General features: G+C 44.7%; 2 protein-coding genes across 2 annotated transcripts in view; both read right to left on the bottom strand.

The window, feature by feature from the left end:
* Positions 1-587, bottom strand: part of LOC138846277 (leucine-rich repeat-containing protein 37A3-like) — a 6,991-nt gene extending 6,404 nt beyond the window's left edge. The window contains exon 1 of the mRNA XM_070061615.1: positions 449-587. The gene's annotated coding sequence lies outside the window, so the exon portion shown is untranslated. The remainder of the gene's footprint in view (positions 1-448) is intronic.
* LOC138843160 (leucine-rich repeat-containing protein 37A2-like) lies at positions 322-26,243 on the bottom strand. The gene is made up of 7 exons (XM_070061608.1): positions 26,149-26,243; positions 25,454-25,534; positions 17,034-17,105; positions 16,412-16,486; positions 8,391-8,509; positions 5,198-6,963; positions 322-4,893 (listed from the first exon to the last, which is right to left on the bottom strand). The coding sequence occupies exons 2-7, from the start codon at positions 25,471-25,473 to the stop codon at positions 4,693-4,695; spliced, it is 2,253 nt and encodes a 750-aa protein (XP_069917709.1). The 5' UTR covers positions 25,474-25,534; positions 26,149-26,243; the 3' UTR covers positions 322-4,692.

Below are 26,243 nucleotides of genomic sequence, written 5' to 3'. Positions count from 1 at the left end.
ATCCAAATATTCTGACCACCCCAAGGCCCTCCGAGACCGACCAGAGGAAGCGGGTCCTCTGTGAGCTGGAGGTCTAATCCCCCTCTGTTGATTGGTTCTCAGTGATCCAGGGGAAAGAAAGCACCAGAACACCCGGTATTTGATTTAAAAGTCTACACCTTGGGGATGTGTTTTCGGGTTCTTGGAGACTGACTTAATGGAAGAAGAGAGGTGAGAGTTCTTGCTGGTGCTGTGCCCCTGGGGAGGGCTTGACTCCCTCGGAGGCTTCTAGAAGCAGTCCTGCTTTTCTTGCCTGTGGCCCCTGTTACTGCATACAATAAATATTTGACAACATTTTAATTTCTCGCCACCTGGCTAGAATTGCTTACGAATATCACACCCATGAATGTAAGCAATTAAGTATTTTATAAGCACCGCTGAGATGCCAATATCAGAAAACAGGACTTGCAGGTGACAGAGGCGGGACGGTCACTCCGTGTTTTCCTCGGGGGCTTCGCTCTCTTCACCTTCTGCCGAGGACTCTGGAGGGGGCGTTTTCTTGGCGGGGGCCTCGCTGAGCTCCCTGTGGGAAGAGAGCAGAGCAAGGCTTCCACTCCTGCCACTCTCCCCGCCTCCCCAAACTCAGTACGGTGAAGTGGCCCTGTCAAGGACCCTGCGTCCTTGTCAGGAAACTCTTCCTTTACGGAAGGCTCCTTGTCTGGGGGCAAGTCCTTGGCTTTCTTGCGTGTGCCACCGAAAGGGCTGAGCAGACGCCTCAGCCAGAGTGGCCACCTCAGCCGGAAGAAGCCCTAGGAAAGACAAAAAGACATGTGAATTGAGCATTTTCCCTGCTGTCTCCAGCCACACGCTGCAGCCTCCTCCCATTTACCTGAGTCTCATCTTCCGAACACTTTCTAGGCACTGATTGGTGAAAGCTCCTTGGGGAAAAACACACACAAGACCATTAGAGACGAGTGCCATTGTTCACTTCTCACAGTGTGCATCTCCGGTCTTCCTGGGACGACACATGCACCTCAGCCATCACTGCAGTGAGTGCTCACTACAAGCCTGGGGTCTCAGATGCAGTACCCAGGGCGCTGGGCTTCCAGGAGCCCTCTGTCCCTACAGACCTGCAGTGTCTCTGGGGAGACTTTTGTCTGTTGTCAGTCCCAGTGCCTTTCTCAGCCAAGTGTGCTTGCGCAGTGGGACACACTGCACCACCACACGGGGCAGAAGTATTTTCTCTCTCCAGAGGCATTTGACACCTGCCCCTTTAGGATTTAGCCTCACAAGCATCATTCACTGGGGTGTAGGGAGAAAATGCTTGTGTTTCCATAGCTGCTCTAGTCCCCTATAAATTGAATCCTATGAAGCAATGTCCGAGTCCAATAGCAACGTTACCCAGCTCAAAGATTTTTCTCACTGCAGGGTGTCTGTCACTGATGGAAGATTGAGTTGTGAAACCAGTTTAAAGGGCAAAACCAGTGTGGAAATACAAGGTACCCTTTTTGAATATGATTAAAACAGAAAAAGAGTGCATTGTTTCAGCAACTGCTTGTGTCTACAGAGCGTGTGGGTATTGATTTGCAATAGAAATTGTAGCACACAGCCCAAGCTCACTATGACCAAGGGAGAAGTCCCTGGCTGGGGAGGAACCTTCCTCTCTGTAATACTCACTGGCAGTGTGACTATGGGACCAGTATTGTCCCTTTCTCCTTGTATCCTTACCATAACAGGGAGAGACAAACGGTCTGAGAAGGTGTGAATAAAAGGCATAGGCAGCGGGGGTCTGGAAACCAGTAAGTTTTCCAGCCACCTCATACGTTTTACTCTCCAGCAGCCTTGAGGGCGACTGTCCCCCTTCCCCCAGTGTCATGTGTCTTTCCATAGCCCTTCTCCGAGCCTCTGGAAAGGCCTCTGAACTGGCCAGATGCCACCAGCAGCAGGAACAGCACAAACAAAGCCCCTCCCTAGCTGCTGTGTCTCGGAAGGACCACTGACAGCACATGTGTCCGTGCTGGTGCCGTCTCCCCAGCCATGGCTGGGGACCAGATTTGCTGGAATCAGGCAAAACACTCAGATGGATAGTCTTCTGCCTCTGGCAATGTCCTCATTCTAAAATGAGCAGGTTTAAATAGATGAGTTCTCAGTACTCCTCTACTTCTAAAATTCTAATGTAACAATTGTCAGACTGATACTTACGTTGAAGATTTTTCTAACAATTGTCAGACTGATACTTACGTTGAAGATTTTTCTATGTCTTCTCTTCCTCTTCCTCTATGAGAGTAAATCTTTTTTGTAAGGAAAAGCAATCATTATTCACCATAATGATTCTATCTCCAAATCATTTACCTTCCCTTTCTTTCTCTAAAAGCCTTGCCTGCCCAATAAGATAACTTTTTTGAGGACAGGAATTCTGTCTTGTTAATAGTTCTCACTCTTCCACAGTCCTTGGTCTTGAATGCCTCTGGGACTTAATACATTCTATTGACAGCCAGTCATCAGTGAGTCCTCTTAAAAGTGGAATGGGAGTGCAGCGTCATGCATTTAATCTATACTAATTTGGGAACATGGAAGTTGTAGTCCTTAAACAAAATTTAAAAAATCTGGAAGAAAAAAAAGTGGAGTAGTAGGAAACACCCTTAACCTGCTGAAAGTATGGACCAGAAACCTAAACAATGGTGTTTTAAAGGCAAGAACAGGAGTAGGATACTTATTAGACTGCTACTAGTCATCATTGTTGAAAAGGCTGAAATTAGTGCAATAAGAAAAATAAATGGGGTATAATTACTGCAAAGGAAGAGACAAAACTGTCATCATTTGCATAGGAGATGGTGGACAACCTAAAAAAAAAAGCCCAAGATAATCAGCTGACATTTTGTTGGACGTAACGTGTGGGTCCGGGGAGGTGACTAGGTGCTGAGTCAGGAGAGTAGTACAGTGAATCTCCTGTTTGTTGTGCAACACCAGTGACTAGAGGGAAAATGGAGTACAGAGCCCTTCTTTAATAGCAATAGAAAGGAATAAACTATCTTGGAATAAACTCAACGAAAGTTGTGTAAGATTTATGTGATTAGGATGCTCTTCTGAAGTCCATAAAATGTCATGTTTCTAGGGTATCATAAAGACGTCAGTTCTCAAATTAATCTACAAATTCAAGGCAACTTAACTCAAACCCCAAGAAAACTTTTTACAAAATCTGACCAGCTGCCATCTTTTAGGAAAAAATAGATGATAAAAACTACTAAATTTATGAAGCAGGAGCTGCCCTACACTGAAACTGTGTAGTGTTAGGGTGGGCACTGCCCATGCTGGTCTCTTTCTCATCTCTATGCTGTGATCACTTACTTCTTGTGGCTAGACATGTCTTTTAAAAAACTTTCATTGAAGATAGACAGATTTCATGTATACAGATTCAGGAACATAGTGATACTTTCCACCTTACCCTCCCTCCTGCCCACACTCCCATCCCTTATTCTTCCCCCCTCTCCTATTTCCATTCTTATTTTTTATGAAGATCTATTTTCAGTTAACATTATACTCATAAGATTAACCCTACACTAAGTAAAATGTTCAACAACTAGTATGAAGAAAAAAATTCACTGTTCTTCAACAGTTCACACAAGGGCTATTTAAAATCATCACATCTCAGGGATTTTTCAAGATGGTGGCATAGGGAGGCAGCTTGCTGCTCTAGTCTGGGGGTGGATAGTTTAAAAAAAGTGGAAGGAGTGCAATCTCAGGGAAGGTTTAGGGAGAAAATGGTAGAGGAAACTCCATGCAAATTGGATGGACGCTGTGGACCTATGTGGAGGGTGTGGACTTGCACAGTTTGAGACCCCAGCAGCTGAGAGCCTCAGCACCAGCTTTGGAATGAGGCAAGACCATACTGCAACAGCTCAAGCCACTGGCAATAAAGCTGTGGGAAAAGCCTGGCATGGGTCTGGCTTGGAGCTCTGTGGGGGATGATGTACCTGCCAACCTAGAGCAAAAAAAAGTGGGGGAGTTCACGTTTCTCTCTGCCCGACCTCAGGCACTGGCATGCTGTAACTAGCCAAGAGAGGGCAGGCACCATTTTGGAGATATGTAACAGCTGCTCCAGCTAGTGACCGTGAACCCAGAAACCAACCTAGAGGAGATGCCAGACTCTGGGAGAATTGACAGGGGGCTGGGTGCTTGTGGCTGTGGGAGCCTTGTGTGGTGGGACTGTGAAAACACTGGGCTGTGTGGGAGGGTGCAGGCAAGCTCCAGGGAGGGAACACATCTTAGAGCAGCTTGATGCAGGAATCAGCTGCAGTGCATCAGCTGAACTCATTTAGACAAAGTCTTAGACATTGGAGCAGTGGGATGCTACGTAGATCTAATGACTCTGTAAGACAATACTTTTGTCTTTCGGCTGCATCCTTTCTCCCAAGGGCAGAGACAGTTCCTCGAGGGTGGAGAGTATATAATCTCATCGTTTCAGCAATGAGGAAAGAAATCAGTGGTAGAAGAGAGTACATCAAATCCCTGACACAATTTTGGAGAACTTCTGCCACTTTACTCTGGCCTTCTTACACTTAACCTCTCCAAATGTCCAGTCCCTTGTTATCTCGGTTCCAGTTGCACAGAGATTTCCCACAAGTGGGGTTCCTTTAAAAATCTGTGGAATGTGCTTTTCAAGGGAAAGAGTAAAGCGCATCTCGGTCTTGGTGACTAAAGAGGAAGGTCAGCTCATGGTACGTGGAAAGTGGCATTGATGTACAGTCTGTGGATTCCGAATCTATTACAAAGGAAGGATGCACTCTGGCAACCTGAATGAGTCGTCCCTACCTCAATGAGACAGAAGATGATAACCAGCATTGTGACCACTGCCGTCACAGATATTGCCACGATGAGCTTGTGATGGCCGTGTTCTTGAGCTCCTTTTGCGAGCTAAGAAAGAGCACAGTTTAAAAAGACAGAATAAAGAGCTGGAAAATATGGATGCTAAATATTCAGAACCCCGTTCTTCAGGTGAGTGGCGTAAAAGATCTTAAAAGACCATACAAAATCTGCTGTATTATATATAATCTTGGTATTACTCATTTTCTCTACAGTGTGTTAGGTCTGCCTCCTAACAAAGTGTCACCGTCTTGGCAAAAGTTACATTACTGAGACAAGATCTGGACTGGGAGCCCCTGGTCTTCCCGCGTGGGGTCTCCTAAGTGATGGGAAAGTGCAGATCTCCTGTCCTCACCTTACTCGACTCCTGCTCTTTCTGTCCACTCGGGGCTTCTGTACTCTCATTGATATAGGTCTCAGTCCTCCACTGCTCTGCGTCCCATTCTTTCTTGGCTATCTTTTCTTCCTGCTGCTCACTGAGGAGCTTCATCAGGATGCCTGTTTTGGAGGTGAGCTTGGCACAGGGCAGTTGCACCTGGGCCTCAGAGCAGTCCATTTTCAGAGTGCGGATGACGTGAGAAATGAGCCTTCTCACGTCCGTGTTGGGGATGAGGGACTGTAGCTGCTGGTTCAGCTGAATTTCAAACTGTTGCCCCTGGGACAGCATCACGGGGTAGGTGAAGCCTGCGGGCGTGGTGGGGGCTTCAGTGCCCTCGCTGGTGTATTCCCACTGTGTTTCCTTGGTTTGGTCCACAGTCGGCATTAGGTCGAACTCGGTCCCAGCAGAATCTGTAGCTGAAGGATCTGTGTGCATTTTGTCGCCAGGGAGCGTTTCTTCATGTGCAGTGGTGTTTTCTGGCAAAACATTTTCTTCGAAAACACGCCCTCCGGAATGGTTTTCCTCCCTAGTGTCTTCTATAGAAGGTTCTCTCAGAGGAGGACTCCCCTGAGAATGCAGGCCTCCAGGGGATGAGAAAGCCTCTCCGGAGGGGGAGTTTATGAGACTCCGCAGTGCAGGGAATGGAGGCCTCTTCCCAGCCGTCAGCCTGTTGAGGGAATTTTTCCTTCTGAACTTCCGACTCAGTTTGGCCTTGGGGGTTCGGAGGACCAGGTGAGAGCGAGTTTTGTGAAAGCGGTAATTTTGTCTGGAATGCCAGATTGGTTTCCCTGCCGCCTTATTTTTAGCTCTAGCATTGGCATCTTCTAAGACAAAAATGGTGTAGGTTAAGTCTTTTCCTTTGTTGTTGATCTCAGAGAGAGATTTTGCAGGGGAGGTAGAAGGCCTGCCCAGGATGTGTTTCTTCAGGAAAGAGGAGGCTGCAGCCTCACGTTCCTTTGTGAGCAAGGGCTCCATGTGCAAGGAGTTTCCGGCCACCTGCCTGGGCCTCTGAGCCACTTGAAGCTCCTTCAGCTCCCTGGAGCCTGCTCTCCCAAGCCTTCTTCCCCCAATGCTCTCCGCAAAGGGCCAGGTGCCCCGTCTCCTCCCGAGGCTCTTCCTCATCTCCTGGAGGTGCCTTTTCCGTAAGCCCTTTGGCCCCTTGATGACTTTTTTCACTCTCTGCAGCCTGTACCCCACACTTGGCATGGTTGCCAGGCTGTTCTCCTGTGACGGGGCAGTTTCTGATTTCTTTTGGAGGATTTGAGGGTTAAATTGAGGACCTAACAGGATAGGCTGCGTAAGCATGGCCTTTTCTTCCTTCTTAACCTCATCGATTTTTTCTTGAATTTCTTCATCTAACAAATTCTCCAGAAAATAGAGCTTTCTCAACTTATTTCTGTAAGGATGAGAGGGCCTCCTTATGTGGGTTTTCACGTAGCTCAGGGACTTATCTCTATCTTGCACATTTGAAAAAAGCAGTGTAATGAATGGTAATAATGTTGATTCTACATTTTGTAGATTTTCCTCTGAGAAATAAGGCAATATGTAATTCAGTGCACTAATAATGTCACTTTCATTGTTGAAGTCCCGCTGTTCACTCATACGGCCTGGGAAGTCCACGCTGTTTCTCTCTGATACTGGGTTCCCTGGCTCAATAGTCAGCTGCTTGCTGGTGTTGTTCTTCCGGGCTTGCAATATCTTCATGAATGCCCCCTTTGGGTTCCCTATAGATGCTTCTTCAACTGTCAAAAAAAGAAGAGACTGCTTTTTGGTACGGAAGACTGATGGGACAGCTTTATGTCAGTCCACAGCCCTACACTCTGATCAATTAAATTAGGAGTCAAATCCAATATTTGGGGTACCATTGAGACTTTAGAGAGAAAAGTAAAACCAAACTCAAACCTATGAAATGGCAACAATAAAGGAGAAAAAGATATTTTTGAGAGTGGCATTCAGAAGAGTTCGCAGTGTTAAAAAGCAGTAACTATGATCAGTATTATTTCATTGGTTTCCAATGACCAACCACTCCAGGCTTAGAATAAGGCTGGAGGACAAATGGCCCCACCCAGCTGCCCCTTCTGTGGCTCTGCCCCTGCTTCTCAGCCACATCATTCCACAGTCCTGCCTCATGCTGAGGGAGCCCAAGGCTTCCTCCCTCCCTCCCTCCCTCCCTGTGGCCCTATGTTCTTGCTGCCATCACAGGTGTCCATGGCAAAAGATAGGCATGTAAGGGGAGCGAGGGCAGAGATGGTCAAGCCAAGGGGCCTTGCTCCTCACCTCAGTGTGTTCTTTCCCACCCTTGTAAAGGGAGATTAACAATGCTTGTCCTTCTCACCTCTTGAGATGAAGGGAATAATATAATTGGTAGGAAACTGGTCTGGAAGGTGAGCAACACTGTGTAGATGGGTATACAGTTATCACTGTGCTAATGCCTCAGATCCCTGACTGAGATCCGAATTCAAGCTGTCTAAGGAAGAAAGCGGTCACATTTTGGAAGTCACGACATCAGTGGTAATAACCCTCATCTACAGAAGGATACTTAAAATTACCCGAGTGTTCTGTGGATAGAAAAGCGTGAGACTCAGAGCAGGTTCAGAGTTGGACAGTCTACAAGTGCATGGAGGAGCCTTCCGACTCCATCAGAGGAGCCAGGCAGCCATTTCTGGTTATGGAACCAGAAACTCCCCGGCTCCAAATAAAACAGCATCACTTGTACTCTTTTATACAAGTGCAAAAACAAACAACCGCGGTGAGCAGTGTAGACCTGTTCTATAAGACAGAGGGCCCTTGAGGCCCAACACGTAGAAAACCAGTTTATAGACTGTGTGCAAATGAGTTATCATTGAAAAGCAAAGCACCCAAGAGCACAGAACACCACGTGTGTGGTTCCCAACATTGCTTCCTTCCCCTTCCACCTCTTTTCCATGATCCTTTGTGCATATGTAAATTACATAGCGGTAACTATGTTATTAAATTACATAGCGGTGATTGCAAACCTGACTTTCAGCAAGGGAGCAGTGTAGCAATTTAGGGAGTTTAAATCTGAATGAATGAATAAAAATTCAGCAATTAATTACATTGTTACTTTAAACTTGACCCTAAAATTTTAAAATAAGAAATTTAAAACAAATAAATATTAAAAAAAGATCCTCAGGAAGTTCCGACTCACGGCAATGTGTCGTATTTGGCAGGCATTCATTGTCACAGTGAAGCTTGACGGTGTTGCAGACAACCTCGATAGTATGTTTAAATTGGCAGAGGCAGCAGGCCATATGGCTGGGTAAGATCCTATGAATAGAGACAGAGAATTAAGTTACCTGTAAAGGGGTTCCTTGGGTGGGTCAAACAGGTGAGCCAAGGTGCCAGCAAAGGCGTTCTTGAGGTATGTGTGTGGCCAGGGCATTTGGGTAGGAGCCTGGTGGCCAATTGTTGGTCTTGAATATGAGAATAAAGGAAGGAGGGAGAGGTGGCCCAAGGAGGCATAGGCATGGAAGTGGGTGTGGTGTATCCAAAATAAAGTCAACAGGGTGAGCATTGGGCACCATGGATCTGTCGTTTGACTCAGGGGTGTCTCCTTCCAGTTCACAAGTCTCATTGTGGGTTGGGAGTGCACAGGAGGACTTCCCCCAACCTCTGGAGTACTCTTCTCCATCCCTGTTGGAAGTGTTCACTATTAGAAACTACTCTGGTCCCAGAAAAATGACTGACTGCAGTAATTGTTGGAAAAGATGTGGAGAAAAAGGAACACTTGCTCACTGATGGGTGAGTGAAAGTAATTTGACCAGGCAGGTGTTTAGCCCAGCCATGAAGATGCTGCTTGGGACAAGCACATCCCCTTCTGGAGTGCCTGGCTCCATTTCTGATCCCTGTTTCCTGCCAGGGAGTGCCCTGGGATGTGTCAGGTGGTGCTTCCCTAAATACCCAGAAATGGAAAGGCTGCAACTTATGGTAGGTGTGTGTTTTTAAGAAACTGTCAGTCTATTTTCATTACATTTTTTTTTCAAATTTATCATTTCGAAAGTTTCTGTGGAAGGAAGAGAGAGAAACACACACAAACACATCTTTTCTTTTTTTTTTCTTTTTGACAGGCAGAGTGGACAGTGAGAGACAGAAACAGAGAGAAAGGTCTTCCTTTTGCCATTGGTTCACCCTCCAATGGCCGCCGTGGCCGGCGCATCGCGCTGATCCAAAGCCAGAAGCCAGGTGCTTTTCCTGGTCTCCCATGCGGGTGCAGGGCCCAAGGACTTGGGCCATCCTCCACTGCACTCCCGGGCCATACCAGAGAGCTGGCCTGGAAGAGGGGCAACCGGGACAGAATCTGGCGCCCCGACCGGGACTAGAACCCAGTGTGCCAGCGCCGCAAGGCGGAAGATTAGCCTATTGAGCCACGGTGCCGACCACATGTTTTCATTAGGTAGTTTACTCCCCAAATGTCTGCGACATGCAGGGCTGGGCCAGGCCAAAGCCAGGAGCTCAGAAACTAGTTTGGTTTTCCATGTGAGGAGCAAGAACTCAAGTCCTTGGGGCATCACCCACTGCCTTCCAGGGTACATGTTAGCAGGAAGCTAGGGTGGAGCAGAGCCGGGACTTGGATCCAGGCATTCTGATGTGGGATTGGAGTATCCCAGGTAGTGGCTTAACGGCTGCACCAAATGCCTGCCATCGTAAACAGTTTAATTTTTATTTGTTTTATTTTTTAAAGCTTTTATGTAATGAATGCCAATTTCATAGGTACAACTTTAGGAATATAGTGTTTTTTCCTCCATACCTGCCCTCCCACCCCCACTCCCGTCCTACCTCCTACTCCCTCTCCCATCCCATTCTTCATTAAGATTCACTTTTGATTGACTTTATATACAAAAGAGCAACTCTATACTAAGTAAAGATTTCAACACTTTGCACCAACCCCCCACCCCACAACATAAAAAGTACTGTTTGAGAACAAGTTTTGCAGTTAATTCTCATAGTACAGCTCATTAAGGACAGAGTTCCTACAGGGGGGGTAAGTGCAAACAGCTTCATTTCTAATACCCCCAAATTGGAACAACCTAAGTGTTCACAAATAGGTGAATAGATAAACTATGGTAGGTTACACGTAGTGGGCCAGGCTCTTTCTAACCAATAGAATAACCAATGGTTGAGTTGTTACAGATGACTAATGTTACTTCTTTGGGTCCAGGGAAAGCTTCATATAGAAAGAAAAAAAAAAGAAATTATCAACTCCCAACTTGACTCTCACTGGGATTAAACATGACAATAGGTCTGATCTGATTTCATCATCATTTAAAAAAATCATCTATTATTTTTCACTTTATGTTTCTGTGTGGGAGCAAACTGCTGAAATCCTTACTTAATGTATACTAAGCTGATCTTCTGTATATTAAGATATTCGAAAATGAATCTTGATGTGAATGGAAGGGGAGAGGGAGTGGGAAAGGGGAGGGTTGTGGGTGGGAGGGACGGTATGGGGGGGAAGCCATTGTAATCCATAAATCGTACTTTGGAAATTTATATTCATTAAATAAAAGTTAAAAACAAAACAAAACAAAAAAAAAAGAAAGAATGCACTCAGAATGCTAAGCTAGTGTTTTACTAGACTTCAATTCTAACAGGAAATTTTCGTTAAGTCCTTTCTACCCCTAACTTCGTATTTTGAAAATTTTCAAGCCTACAAAAATATCCGAAAGATTGGTGTCATGAGTTTACATGTTCTCTCACTTAGATTCAACTGTTGCTAACATTTTGCCACATTCACTTTCCACGTGTGTGTCTCTATGCACTTCTTGGACAAACCATTTGAGAATGAGCTGTAGATATGATGACCTTTTCTTGCTAAACCTGAAGTCTGCGTCTCCTAAGAACAAAGGCATTCTCCTGCATATCCACAACACTATTATCACCCAGTCAGCTTTAACATTAACATCACCGTCTATTGTGGTCCACATGCAGGTGCTCTCAGTTGTCCCAAACATGTCTTGGCTACTTTTAAATCAGGCATTGCATTTTATTTTCATGGCTCTTTAATTTTCTTCAGTTTAGAACTGTTCCTTTTTTGCAGTGTTTCATGGCATTGGGATTTTTGAGGCATTCAAATCAGTTGTTTTACAGCATGCACCTCAATTTATCCTTCTAAGACCAATACTGAATATAATCACCAGGGAACATTTATTTTTTTGAGTGGCTAAGATTTTTTTTAAAAAGTTTTATTTATTTGAAAGGCAGAGTGATGGTTGGGTGCAGGAGAGAGAGAGAATGAGTGGAGGGAGAGGGAGAGGGAGGGAGAGAGAGAGAAAGAATGAACGTGAATAAGTCTTCCAGCCACTGGTTCATGCCCCAAATGGCCACCGCAGCTGGGGTTGGGCTGGGTTGAAGTCAGGAGCCAGGAGCCAGGAGCCAGGAACTATATTCAGGTCTCTCCTGGGTGGCAGGGGGTCAAGCACTTTGGTCATCCTGTGCTGCTTTCCCAGGTTCATTAGCAAGGAGCTGGATGGGAAGTGGAGCAGCTGGGACTTGAACTGGCACTCCCATATGGGATGCCAGCATCACAGACAACTTCACCTTATGCCACAACACCAGCCCCACTAGGGACCATTTCTGGCAGGAACACTGCATCTTGCATAGAGAATGTTGTAGTTTTGCTGCTTACTAAAATGGATGCACTAGGGATGATGTCAGTGATAAAATATTTATTTTTTAGAAGATTTTTATTTATTTGAGAGGTAGAGTTACAAACACAGAAAGGGAGAGACAGAGACAAAGATCTTCCATCTTAAGCTGGTTCACGTCCCAAATGGCCTCAATGGCCAGAGCTGGGCCAATCTGAAGCCAGGAGCCAGGAGCTTCTTCCGGGTCTCCCATGCAGGTGCAGAAGCTCAAGCACTTAGGTCATCTACTGCTTTCCCAGGCCATAGCAGAGAGATGGATCAGAAAAGGAGAAGCCAGGACTGGATCTGGTGCCCATATGGGATGCTGGCACCGCAGGTGGAGACAGCCCACTATACCACAGCGCTGGGCCCCAAATCATTATTTTCAAAAATATTGGCAAATCTGGGGCCGGCACCATGGTGCAGTAGGTTAATCCTTCACCTGCAGCACCGGCATCTCATATGGGCGCTGGTTCTAGTGCCAGCTGCTCTGCTTTTGATCCAGCTCTCTGCTATGGCCTGGGAAAGCAGTGGAAGATGGCCCAAGTCCTTGGGCCCTGCACCCGCATGGGAGACTGGAAAGAAGCACCTGGCTCCTGGCTTCGATCAGTGCAGCTCCAGCCATTGTGGCCATTTGGGGAGTGAACCATCGGAAGGCTTTTTTCTCTGTGTCTCTCTCTCACTGTCTATAACTCTTATCTGTCAAATAAATAAATAAAATTTTAAAAAATATTGGAAAATCTTTTGAAATTGCTAATGACCTGAGGTATAACTTATTCTTACTAGATAATATTTAAGTATTAAAGACCATTGCACATTAATATGCAATAAAGGGGCCAGCGCTGTGCTGTAGCAGGTTAAGCCTTCACCTGCAGTGTCAGCATCCCTTATAGGCACTGGTTCAAGTCCCAGCTGCTCCGCTTCTGGTCCAGCTCCCTGCTAACGCACTTGGGAAAGCAGCAGAGGATGGTCCAAGTGCTTGGGCTCCTGCTCCCACATGATTCAGAATAAGCTCCGACTCCTGACTTTGGCCTGGCCAAGCCCTGGCTGTTGTGGTCTTTTGAGCTAGGAACCAGCAGATGGAAGATCTTTCTCTCTCTCTGTATTTCTGCATTTCTTTTTTCTTCTTTTTTTTAACTTTTATTTAATGAATATAAATTTCCAAAGTACAGCTTATGGATTACAATGGCTCCCCCCCCCATAACTTCCCTCCCACCCGCAACCCTCCCCTTTCCCTCTCCCTCCCCCTTCCATTCACATCAAGATTCATTTTCAATTCTCTTTATATACAGAAGATCAGTTTAGCATATATTAAGTAAAGATTTCAACAGTTTGCACCCACATAGAAACATACCAGGGGATTCCAATTCAATCCCATCAAGGTGGCATGTACCAATGCCATCTCACTAGTTCCGGTGATCAATTTCTGTTCAAATTGATCATAATGATAGGACTAAGAGCCAAAGGGAGCACATAAACAAGACTAGTGTCTGCAAATACTAGCTGATAGAATAAAAAAGGGAGAGAACGATCCAGCATGGGAAGTGAGATACACAGCAGACCCATAGAATGGCAGATGTCCTAAACAGCACTCTGGCCTCAGAATCAGCCCTTAAGGCACACGGATCTAGCTGAAAAGCCCATGAGAGTATTACAGGCATGGAAAGCCAAAACACTCTGGCAAAAAAAAAAAAAAACCCTACATGTATTTCTGCCTTTCGAATAAATAAGTAAGTCTTTAAGAATGCATTAAGGACCATCGCTTATGAGTCACGACACAAGTGAGCTGGCCTGCTTTGTCTAAACTCCTGAGGACTTCCAATAATGAACTCCAGTGTAACAATTGCTTTCAGGTTTTTATAGCCTTGGTTGCACATGGCTCCAGAAAATGCTAGCACTTTTCCTGTCCACTGATGGTCAAGTATGAAAAAAAGCAGCTAGAACACCACAGCCTTGGCTAACTGAGAAAGCTTGTTGATGATGAGAGCTTTGACTCTTTGGAGAGGAAGGCCTCTCACTGACCTGGGAGGATCCACTGTGGCAGATGCTGCCCAAGGTTGAGGAAGAGGAGGCTAGAGCAGAAACCAGTGGACTTGATGATGTGGGAACGTTAGTCAAGGAGGTGATCTGACAGAAGTGATTAGGGCAGGGTATGCTGTGAGAGGCCTTTCCCCATTCTTATCTTGTGGAGTCCGCTCAACTAGCCTTATCATAGTTTCTGTTTAGCTTGTCCAATTGGCAGGGGGGAGGTCACAATGGAAGTTGCAGTGAGTTTATGGTAAAATGTCAGAATAGGGCTCTAAGGAAATCCTTTTTAAAACTTCAAAACTTGAGATACTTCAAACTCTGCATGAAAATTAACTAGAAAGGATCATGGACCTAAATGTAACTCTACAGTTTCTACAAGAAAACAGGAGAAAATCTCTGTAACTTTAGATTAGACAATGGGTTATTTGAAAGATTTTTTTCAGGAAAGGCACAATAAAAGGACAAACCATACAAGATAAAAGTTGCTATAGGCTCATCAACATTAAAAAAAAATTAACTTCTACTCTTCAGAAGGTACACTTAGTAGAGTGAAATGATAACTCACAACCAGAGAGAAGATATTTACTAAACATACATCTGAGAGAAAGTACTCATACCCAGAGCATATAAAACACTCTTAAAACTCCCTAAGATTACCATCAAATTACTACATGGGAACAGATTTGAATAGACACTTGGTAAAGATATTTGCACAACAGTATCGTCAGTTATTAGAGAAGTCTAAGTTTAAACTGCAGTGAGTGTACCCAAGGTGCCAGCGTTAGGATGACTGAGTCCCGCATTTGAGCACTTGCATTTGATTCTTCTCTCTGGTTCCTGATTCCAGCTTCCTGCTAATATAGTTCTTCTGCCTTTCTTTGGTTGAGTAACTGGGGTTCCTGCCACCTACATGGGAGATCTGGGTTGAATTCCCAGCTGTCAATTCCAGCTTCAGCCCAATGCTGGTCTTGGTGGCATTTGGTGAGAGAACTGATTGACTCTCTAGTAACTATTTTTAAATACTAAAAAAACATATAGAGATTCCACTATTTATCTACTGGCAGAAGAGCTACATTAAAAAAAGTTTTATTTTTTAACTTATTTGAAAGAACGAGAGAGAGAGAGAGAGAGAGAGAGAAAGAAAGAGATTGATTGATTGACCTTCCATCTGCTGGTTCACTTCCCCAAATGCTGATAACAGCCAGGGTTGGGCCAGGACTATGCCAAGGACATAGGTCTCAATGTGTGGGTCTCCTACATGGGTGGCAGAGACCAGAATACTTGAGTTACCATCGGCTACCTCCCAGGGTGCACATTAGCTGGAAGCAGAGTAGCTGGGACTCAAACTTGGCACTCTGATACGGGATGTAGGCATCCCAAGTGGTATCTTATTTATCTATTTATTTATTTATTTATTTATTTATTTGACATGTAGAGTTAGACAGTGAGAGGGAGAGACATAGAGAAAGGTCTTCCTTCCATTGGTTCACCTCCCAATCACCCCCCAAATGGCCGCTACCGCCGGAGCTGCGCCGAACTGAAGCCAGGAGCCAGGTGCTTCCTCCTGGTCTCCCATGCGGGTGCAGGGTCCAAGCACTTGGGCCATCCTCCACTGCCTTCCCGGGCCACAGCAGAGAGCTAGATTGGAAGAGCAGCAGCTGGGACTAGAACCTGGTGCCCATATGGGATGCCGGTGCCACAGGTGGAGGATTAGCCAAGTAAGCCATGGTGCTGGCCCCCCAAGTGGTATCTTAATGCTGTGCCACAATGTCCAGTTTCTAAATGTTTGTTAAAAAAGTTGAAATCTGAGGACTGGGACAACACATGTTGCAAGTGCCACTCTCGAACATTGTTGGTGAGAGTGCAGACTGCAGCAGCTACTTGGCAAACAGTTTAGCTGTGTGTTAAACAGTTCAATATACACTTAGTAGGTAATGAACTGTCCTACCCCTAGATCTTTACACCAAAGAAATGAAGACACATATCCACTCACAGACCTCCATGTGAGTGCTGTTAGTGGCTTTATTTATAATTGCAAAAAGTTGGAAAACACAGTTCTATAAGCTGATGAAATGGATAAACTGGTGTAACTACACAATTGGAATATTACTTAGCAATAGGTAGAGGCAGCAACATGAATAGTAGTTTAATCTCTAAAGGATTATGCTGAGTAAAGGAGCCAGACACAAGAGGCTACACTTACTACATGATTTTGCTTATAAGACACTGTGGAAGGAAAAACTACAAGAATAGAAACAGGATGAGTGGTTTGCAGGGCCTGGGTCTGGGGATGGGAGGAGACGATTGATTGGAAAGGACCATGAGGGACCTTTTTGGGTTGATAGAAATGTTCTACATCAGGAATTTGGTGGTGGTTACATAACCACGTGTTTGCCAAAACTCAGCAAACTTTACAGTGTGAATTGAAATACATAAAAATTATACCTCCATAAGCCTGACTTAAGAAAACAAGTCTACAGACTTACATGGAAATAAACCTAAGAAAAAGATAACTTACAGGTTTTCCAATTGAAGAGTCATCATGAGGATGTTCTCAACTGTGGTAAGTGGTACTTGTGTTGTTCCCAAGTCTCTGAAGGAGAAAGCCCAAACATTCATGGTATGGACCTCAATAAAAAGATCTGTCTTTAAAAAGGTTGTTTCAGGAAGATGTGGTTACATCAGTTTTGGCTTCTCTATAAAGCAAGACAGCTCAAGAGTTTGTCATGGAGACAGTTCCAGAAAGCCCTGGTTGAAATGACTTTACTATTTGCATCATCAGATTAATGACCTTGGCATTGAAGAGTGGAACCTACACCTTTTTCTGCCATTGTCTTATTTTTCATTTTATACTACATTGACCTCTTTTAATTCTTATTTTTTTCTTTAAAAAATTTACATCTATACCTCTTTGCTTGGGATAGATGGTATTCCTAACATGTATTTGCATGTAACACTGTCTCCCTCTGCCAGCTGTCTTTCCCATGATAAATTCTTTCTCAGTTCTTGCCTCAGTCAATAACTTTTTTTCAGTAACCTATTTTTTTTTCAGTAACCTAATTTAAAATCATGACTTTTTAGCCTCAATCTCAAATATTTAATGTTTGATGAAAATAAAAAAGGATTAGTTTAATACTTACAGATATTTTAATGCTGGCAGTTTAAAAAGATACGAATCTTCAACGTTTTTCAGAGGATTACGATTGAGATTTCTGAAAAATGCAATGGAATTAAAGTTATTGGCCTTTCAATAAGCACAAGATTGTATGAGAAATTATATTCTTTTTTGTGTAGACATTTTAGGCTTAAAATTACTTTCTGTGTACTTATAAATCACCCTTAGAATTCAAAAAGCACTTGTTCTTTGGGAACTACCTATGTCTCTTAGAGGATGAATGGAGAAGAGAAAGAGAAAAGATACAAAAAAATGCATAATAAACAAAAAGTATGCAAAAGAACTTTTTAGGTGAAAAGCCTTAGAAGTGGAGCCAGTGTTTTGCCTAGCAATTAACACCCAGATTGGGATACCTACGTCTCAAATCAGATGCCTGGGTTTGATTCCCAGTTCCAGCTTCTAATTGCAACTTCCTGTTAATGCAGACCCTGGGAGGCAGTGGTGATGGCTCAATTGGTTGATTCTTTGCTGCCTACTTGGAGACGTGGACTGGTTTCTGGTTTCCAGCTTCAGCCTGGGCCTGGCCTAGCCTCGCCCGAGCCATTGCAGGTATTTGGGAAGTGAACTAGTGGACGGGAGCTGTCTGTGTCTTAAAAAAGAAAGATGTATAGAAGTGACCACACTGATAGGGAAGCCCTTTTTTGTGTAGGAAACACTAATCCTGTGTTCTCCATAATTCAAGGTGCTTGCCTTTCATCTTTAGAAATTTTAAACAAGCCATGACTTAATTCATTTAGTTGATGGAAAAAGAACCCACGTCAAAGCCATACTCTTGTCACATTCTTCCACTGGTGTTCTCATTTCGCATCACACATCATCACATCACATCACATCACACCACATCATCACGTCACATCACATCACATCACATCACATCACATCACATCACATCATCACGTCACATCACATCACACTGATCATCACATCACATCACGTCACATTGCATCACATCACATCACAGTCTTTGTTACGTTGCTTGTTGGCCTGTCAGTCTCCTGGCCTGTTAGCCCCTTGAGGGCAGGGAACATATGTTATTGTCTTTGTTATGCCTGTGTGTGGCATAGTGCCTGAAATTTACTGCATGGTTAATAAATATTTGTTGAGTAAAGAAATCACATTTTGTTTCCATACCAATACAATGAATAAATTCGTGTTGTGGGAAATTTCATTCCTAAATGCTGTAATAGATTTTTAAAGTTTTTAAAGCAAGCAAACAAAAACAAAAACAGGTAAAAAAAACTGCCTTTAGTTTAACTCTACTCAAAAACGTACTGTACTGTTACAGACTGTGAAAATAATAATTCTTACAGATGATATTGATTGGGCTGCCAAGCATCTGTGTTCAGCATTCAACACTGGATGTTCCCAGTAACCTCTGTGATAGGTATTGTACCCCAGTAGCCTATTGTGATATATATTGTGCTGAGTCACAGAGGCTGTGTAACTTGTTGTAGGTCACTGCACTTGTAAGAAGCAAAGCTGGAGCTGGAGCTCAGTCCTGCCCCAGACTGTGTCTAATATGTGTGCAGAAAAGGGTCCAAATATTTGTCACTTTAATCTGAAGCTTGAGATGACTAAATATAGAAGTACTTTGAAAATTTCATCAACCTTCTCAGGATAGCGCTCATGAAAATTAGTTTCTCTTTTTATTCCTTTTCCCTAATCTTATCCCACGATTAGATATTTAGCTCAGAGTCATTGAGACTAGAGATTTAAAAGCATGTTGTAGGTGACATCAGTGGAAACCTATGTAAACAGTGGAGTGAGAACATTTGAAAATGTATCCCTTCATAAAGGGAACAACAAAATGGTAAAAGTGGTCAGAATCAAGTTTTTGATAATTCTGGAAATTTAACCAAAGGCTTGCAGCCACCTGTGGGGCATTTACTCAAGAAAATTGGCTGACTTTCTCTAAGAATAGTGAGATTTGTGTGGGTTTTGTGTATTTAACTTGCCCTAGACAGTTCCTCCCTGGCAAGCTCAGTGGTAGCCTTAAAAATAGGCTTGGCAGCTTATGACAAGAGCCTCGGGTGATAACTGACGTCATAAATAAGAGTGTCAATTGTTAAATCAACAACAGGAGTCACTGTGCACTTACTCCCCATGTAGGATCTCTGTCCTTAATGTGTGGTACTATGTGAATTAATGGTATAACTAGTACTCAAACAATACTTTATACTTTGTGTTTCTGTGTGGGTGCGAACTGCTGAAATCTTTACTTAGTATATACTAAGTTGATCTTCTGTATATAAAGAGAATTGAGAATGAATCTTGATGAAGAATGGGATGAGAAAGGGAATGGGAGATGGGATGACTGCAGGTGGGAGGGAGGTTATGGGGGGAAAAAGCCACTATAATCCAGAAGTTGTACATTGGAAATGTATATTTATTAAATAAAAGTTAAAAAAAAGAAACATCTGCTTTAGGAATAGACTGATGTCTTAGCAATATTTGGGTTTAGGTTTTTGGATTGTGGATTAATTTTATTTTTGATTTGTTGCTTCTCAAAATTTTTTAAAATTATGAGATGTATTACTTGCATACTCAAAGTCATATGTAACCATGTGAATGTTGGATAATGTTTGAACTTTGTCTAAGTTATTTTGTCTACATTTGAACCAAATCAGGAATTATAATAAGAAAAGAGAAGTATGTGTAAAATGAGCAACAACAACAAAAAAACCTCAAACTCTCCCAAAAAAATAGCCTGTATGCCCAGTATCAGAGAGAGTGAGGGAGAGGGATAGAGGGATAGAGGGACAGAGGGACAGAGGGAGGGAAGGAGGGAGGGAGGGGGAGAGAGAGAGAGAGAGAGAGAGAGAGAGAGAGAATGAAAATGAATGGAGATGAGGGCCGGCGCCGTGGCTCACTAGGCTAATCCTCCGCCTAGCGGCGCCGGCACACCGGGTTCTAGTCCCGGTCGGGGCGCCAGATTCTGTCCAGGTTGCCCCTCTTCCAGGCCAGCTCTCTGCTGTGGCCAGGGAGTGCAGTGGAGGATGGCCCAGGTGCTTGGGCCCTGCACCCCATGAGAGACCAGGAAAAGCACCTGGCTCCTGGCTCCTGCCACCGGATCAGCGCGGTGCGCCGGCCGCAGTGCGCTGGCCGCGGCGGCCATTGGAGGGTGAACCAACGGCAAAGGAAGACCTTTCTCTCTGTCTCTCTCTCTCACTGTCCACTCTGCCTGTAAAAAAAAAAAGAAAGAAAAAAAAAGAAAATGAATGGAGATGAGCATGCAGAATGAAGCTGAGCCTCTCCAAAGTGCATCCCAGTGAGCTGTCAGAATCTTGGGCCATCTTCCACTGCTTTCCCAGGCCATAGCAGAGAGCTGGATTGGAAGTGGAGCATCCAGGTCTCAAACCGGCACCTATATGGGATGCTGGCGCTTCAGGCCAGGGCTTTAATCTGCTGTGCCACAGCACCAGCCGTGTCTCTGACTTTCAAATAAATGAATAAATCTTAAAGAAAAAAGTAAAAGAACAAAAAAACCCTAAAGCCAATGAAGAGAATACTTTAAGAGAAGCATACGGTGCAGAGGAAGAATTACCTTAAGAGAAAAGAAGACCTCTTGCCACACAGATGAGAATATGGTGCAGATGAAAAGATTATGAGAAGAAAAGTGTAATAGTTGCAGGAAGTGACAATGTGAAAACTTGTGAACCCTTACAAAACACCCCCAAAGGGCAGACCTGAGTTGTTCTCTTCATCTGTAAGGTTTATGCCTCTCTCTGAGTTTGGGGAGATGCTGTTTGGATTCCAGGACACACCACAGAGGGAGGACTGTGCCAGCAGTGTGCAAATGCAGGTGTATCCACAGCTTGCCTGAAGGAGGCTATGCCCATGGCTGACCTTCAGTGTACGACCACACCCAGCTCACCTACAGTGTCAACAGTGGGGCGAATATCTGAGGAGGGAGAAAGCCTGGACTCTCCTCCTAGTCACCCACAGTGCTTGTGAGTAACAGACAAGTGAGCATGTGGATGTGCTCTGTCTGGATAAGGGAGCCCCTCTCTACACTCTAGAGTCCTTCCACTACTAAACTATGAAACTTGTTTTGTGAGGACCAATGAAGTGACTAAAACAATTTTTAGAAAGAAGCCAATGAGTTAAGACTTAATGTACATGTGTGGGGAGCAACTCGGACTAGACTAAGTTACTGGAATTAAGACTTATTCTATGCATCTGCTCTCCCACAATATGGCGCTGGGAGAGGAGCAAACAGCTTCTACCCAGCTGCCTTTCACCAACTTGACAAGCTGCAGGAGCTGCTCCTGATTGGAGGAGAGCAGCGTACTCGGCGTGTGGGTAGCAGAGTTGGGATTGGTGGAAGAGGACTATAAAGGAGGAGAGAGACAACATGCACCAGGAACATCTATCTGAAGGAACACCTGTGCAGCCCCCGAGAGAGCCGGCCGGCGGTGTGCCGCTCCCCCGCAGAAGTGGGGAAAGCGGCAGGGGGAACCGCCCTTCCACGGAGGTGGAAGGGACGGTAGCCAACCCGGGAAGAACCAGCAGCAAACCTGGGGAGGGCCGAGCAGACGAAAGAACAATGCAGGGTCCTGTGTCGTTCCTCCACGAAGAGGGGGAGCGACATAATGGTGCCGTGACTCGGATAGGAAACCTAGGAGGGAAGAAGAGGGAAGAAACGGGAAGAAGTGGGAAAATACCGGAGAGAGAGACTAGCAAAGAACCTAGGGAAAAGCCGGATGGAAAAGGTGCCGGAAGAAGCTATTGAAAGCCTAGGCATAGACTCGGATACGGACTGTGGGAAAGAAGTTAGGATTTAAAGTGAAAGCAAGAAGAAACTTAGACTCAGATACGGACTGCAGGTTGAAAGCGAAAGTGAAACCTAGAAGAAACTTAGACTCGGATACGGACTGTGGGGAAAAGCCAGGAGAAATGAGAGGGGATTGTTGTTGGAAGAAAAGTTAGGAAACATACCGGGTAGAGAAAAATGTTAGGGAGGATGAAGCCGCGGGGGGGCAGGCTGAAGCGGAGACGTAAGCTAGCTTGGAATTCTTCAAGTCAGCCCGGGGAGCAAAAGGCGAAAATCTGGAACCAGAGGCAGAGACGTGGGCCGCCAGGTTGGAATCCGTCAGATTAGCCCGGGGAGCAAAAGACGGGAAGCCAAACTGGGGGGCGCAGACGTGAGCTAGGTTGAATTCACCAGGTTAGCCCGGGGAACTTGGACTGAATGCCGGTGGCGGAAACGTGAGCTGGGCTGTGTGACTCGCGGAAGCCGCCACGCGCAGAGAGAGCGCGCGGGGCACAAACGGGGAGAGCGCACGGGGTGCGAATAGAAGCCGGTAAGCTGCGCAGAGCCGGGAAGCCACCGCAGGGCGGGCCCCGGGAAGCCGCGCAGAGCCGGGAAGCCGCCGCGGGGGAGGCGCCGAGAAGCAGCCTCGGGGCGGGCGCCGGGAAACCGCGGGGATAAGAGAAACAAGTTTAGAAGTAAAATGAGAGAAATAGGAATGCTGGCAGATAGAAGTAAAATAGGAGAAATAGGAATGCCCGGAGGTAGAGAAATAGAGAAAAATAAGGCCTCCCCACAACACGGCAATGAGAGAGCTTGGATTCGGTCTGCCTGATTAGTAAGACGATAAGCACCTGCAGGCAGCTAGCAGCTTATGCGCTGCAGGTCACCGAAGACAGGCACGAATTAACATCAATAAGTCTCCCCACAATACGGCAATGAGAAGGCTTGGATTCGGTTTGCCTGATTGGTAGGGCTTGTAAGCACCTGCAGGCAGTTCTAGCAGAGCAGAGCATGCGCTGCAGGGCACCGAACACAGGCACGCATCAGCGCCTAAAAACCTCCTCACAACATGGCGAAGAGAGGACCCGGATTCAGTTTGCCTGATTGGTAGGGCTTGTAAGCACCTGTGGGCAACTCTAGCAAGCAGAGCAGTGTGTGTGCTGCGGGGCACCAAAGACAGGCGCGTATCAACGCCAAAAATAAAAAGAAAGGGGGATCTGTGGGGAGCAACTGGGAGCAACTCGGACTAGACTAAGTTACTGGAATTAAGACTTATTCTATGCATCTGCTCTCCCACAATATGGCGCTGGGAGAGGAGCAAACAGCTTCTACCCAGCTGCCTTTCACCAACTTGACAAGCTGCAGGAGCTGCTCCTGATTGGAGGAGAGCAGCGTACTCGGCGTGTGGGTAGCAGAGTTGGGATTGGTGGAAGAGGACTATAAAGGAGGAGAGAGACAACATGCACCAGGAACATCTATCTGAAGGAACACCTGTGCAGCCCCCGAGAGAGCCAGCCGGCGGTGTGCCGCTCCCCCGCAGAAGTGGGGAAAGCGGCAGGGGGAACCGCCCTTCCACGGAGGTGGAAGGGACGGTAGCCAACCTGGGAAGAACCAGCAGCAAACCTGGGGAGGGCCGAGCAGACGAAAGAACAACGCAGGGTCCTGTGTCGTTCCTCCACGAAGAGGGGGAGCGACATAAATGAATGAAGCAGAAGAAATAAAGTATACTTAATGTTTAGAATTATCAATTACTGCTGATTTTCCATAATATATTTCATTTCTGATTTCACTGAAAGATTTGATGAGTATTACTATTCAAAGAATGTTATGTCACTGGTAAGCTCTTGGCATGTCTTTGAGGTAGATTTCATATTCACAATAGATTGATCCTACCACACTGCTGTTTTACACAGAGACTTCATTCAGAAGAATGTTTACTGGGCTGCATGTAGTACATGCAAAGTAAGGGTGAATGCAGATTTTGCTGAGCATGAGCCTAACCTAATTTGGGGAATCCCTTATAATGAAACATGCAGAATTATGAATATAAAAATTGCTCCAGCCCCTCCCAGGACCTTGGAAGGGGCACGTGCAAGCGTAAAGCCTTGAAGCTTAGGCTCCAGTTCATGATGAATCCAGCTCAGCTGGCACTCTTTTCTGGACTCTGTAATGCAGTGAACAGCATTGTTTTCACTTTAAAAACCCTCATCTTTGGTCATAAGATCACTGGTGTCTTCCTGGGGCAACGGGGATAGCAAAAGTTTCCTTGAAGCAGATTTGTCTAATAAAAGAATATGTCCCCAAATAAAGGAGACCCGCTCCCAACACACACTTGGTGTATTACAGCCATTGTGCCAATTTTTGAAGCAACCATGAGTTAGATATGTTCAGATCGCATGATAAGAGGATTAGTTTCCAATACCAGCTAGCTCTGGTTTTTGCATCACCATGAAGCAAATGCTTTTTTTCTTTGGCTTAAGATGGACACAGAAACTTGAGATAAATGAACTGGTGCCTCATGCACTGTACGCCATCCCTAGCTCTGCTCCTACTTTTTCAGCTCAACTCTCTGGCCTTGCTGCACAGATGCTAGCATGGCTGTCACTCATTTTCCCATCAATGTCCAACTTCCCCCTGCTGGCATGAAAGTCTCTGGAGACAAAGCTTCTGTCCTGTTCCAGTTTGTACCCCCAGCACTTAATACAGCACCTGGCACTCGGTGGGCCTGGCACTCAGTGAATGTTCTTAAATGAATTCATTACTTTTCATCCACTGTGATTCCACAGATTTTCTCCCTGTGTTGTCTACAGAAAGCTGTACTGGAACTCGGCCCCTTAGGAGGGAATCTAATGGAATGATATATGTTGAGGCCATTTTTGCTGATGCTACCAAAACCACTTGGTGTTGGGGCTCCAGGAACCAGCTCCCGGTGTGTGGGTGAAGTAAAAACAGACTCTCAGTGTTCTTCCTCAAGATCTGCAGGCACTGTTGGTCCATCCCCAACACATCCTAAAACCTTCCCTCATAACCAGAATGAATTGTGTTTGGCTGGGATTCTGAACCACAGAACAGGTGGATAGTCTTTCAACATCAGGTTTAGTGGAGAATCTGTATCTTGAATCTAATATTCCCTTGGGCCATTGAACATCACAGAATTGTTGAGTTGAAAGTGAATAAAACTCACTTTCTGTTGCAGTTTAGTCAGGACAAAATATGTGGGATTAGGCTAGAGCAGTGTATTTTCTTATTTTTTTAACACTACAGTTTAACATATATGCCACTTCTTCCTATTTCAAAAGTTATTAGTATCCACAGATAATTTATAAATTGAGAGCTAAATACATTTTGGAAAAAGCTTATGATCTGGGTGGGTGATGGGGAGAGATGTGCCCTTTGGCTGGGTCCCAGGAATTATTTTTGCATTAGGATTTAAAAGCAGGTAACCCTGAGAAAGCACCAGAACCTTTTTCTCCCAGAGTACTTTGTGTTAGATTTTTGGAAAAAAAAAATGGAAATGAAGACCTTCTTTGCAGAGTTTATATACAGGGCTTAATACCCAGATAAGCATAACTATATACCATTTTTATACACAAATGGTTTTTAAATATGTATTCATCATCTATTGCACTTACACATTGTGCAAAAACTGCATTCCATGCCACGCCTGAAATGTCCCAAAGCTCAGTTCTGTCAGTAAATTGCAACCAAGATTTCTACAAAAAAAGACACGAGTGAAAGAGAATGAAGAAGAAAAAAAGAAATATTTTCAGAATACTCTTCTTTCAGGAGTGATTCTAATTTTTATAGATGAAACAATACTTCCACATTTTATCTACACACTAAAGAATTTACTGGTACTGGAAGATTTGGTTTCTGAATTATACTTGCACATTTACATTAAATTTCATCATATTATTTTCATATTACATGACATACTTGTACTGTGTGATCTTTACTTCTCTGGAACAGAGTTTCACAACTTGAATGCTATTGACATTTTGGACTCGATAATGCTTTTCTTGTGGAGGTTTGTCCTGTACATAGTAAGTGGCTTAACAGCAGGCTGGGCTTAGCTCACGCAGTGTCAGCAGCACGTGCAGGGCTGCAAGCTGTTACCTGAATGCAAAATCATGTTGGCTGAGAAGCCCTGCTCTGTGGGATTCACTCTGACTTTTGTACCTGATAGTATTTTTGCTAGAGAGGAAAAGGACCTGTTACAGAATTTTAGCAACCTTCTACTACAAATGTAAAGTAGAATCTTAACCCTATTTCAAGGTGAACAGTGAAGATTTATTAAAATTCCAAATGTGATGAAATTGTAACTTACATAGACTGCAAAAAAGGGAGTGACTCAAATGCACGTCTTTCGATAAACTCTATTTTATTGCAGGATAAATCTCTAGGAAAAGGAAAACATTGCCT

Source organism: Oryctolagus cuniculus, chromosome 17, assembly GCF_964237555.1.
Source record: "Oryctolagus cuniculus chromosome 17, mOryCun1.1, whole genome shotgun sequence".
NCBI lineage: Eukaryota > Metazoa > Chordata > Mammalia > Lagomorpha > Leporidae > Oryctolagus > Oryctolagus cuniculus.
Note: the sequence above shows the minus strand (reverse complement) of the source record. Positions and strands in the feature narration are given on the sequence as shown.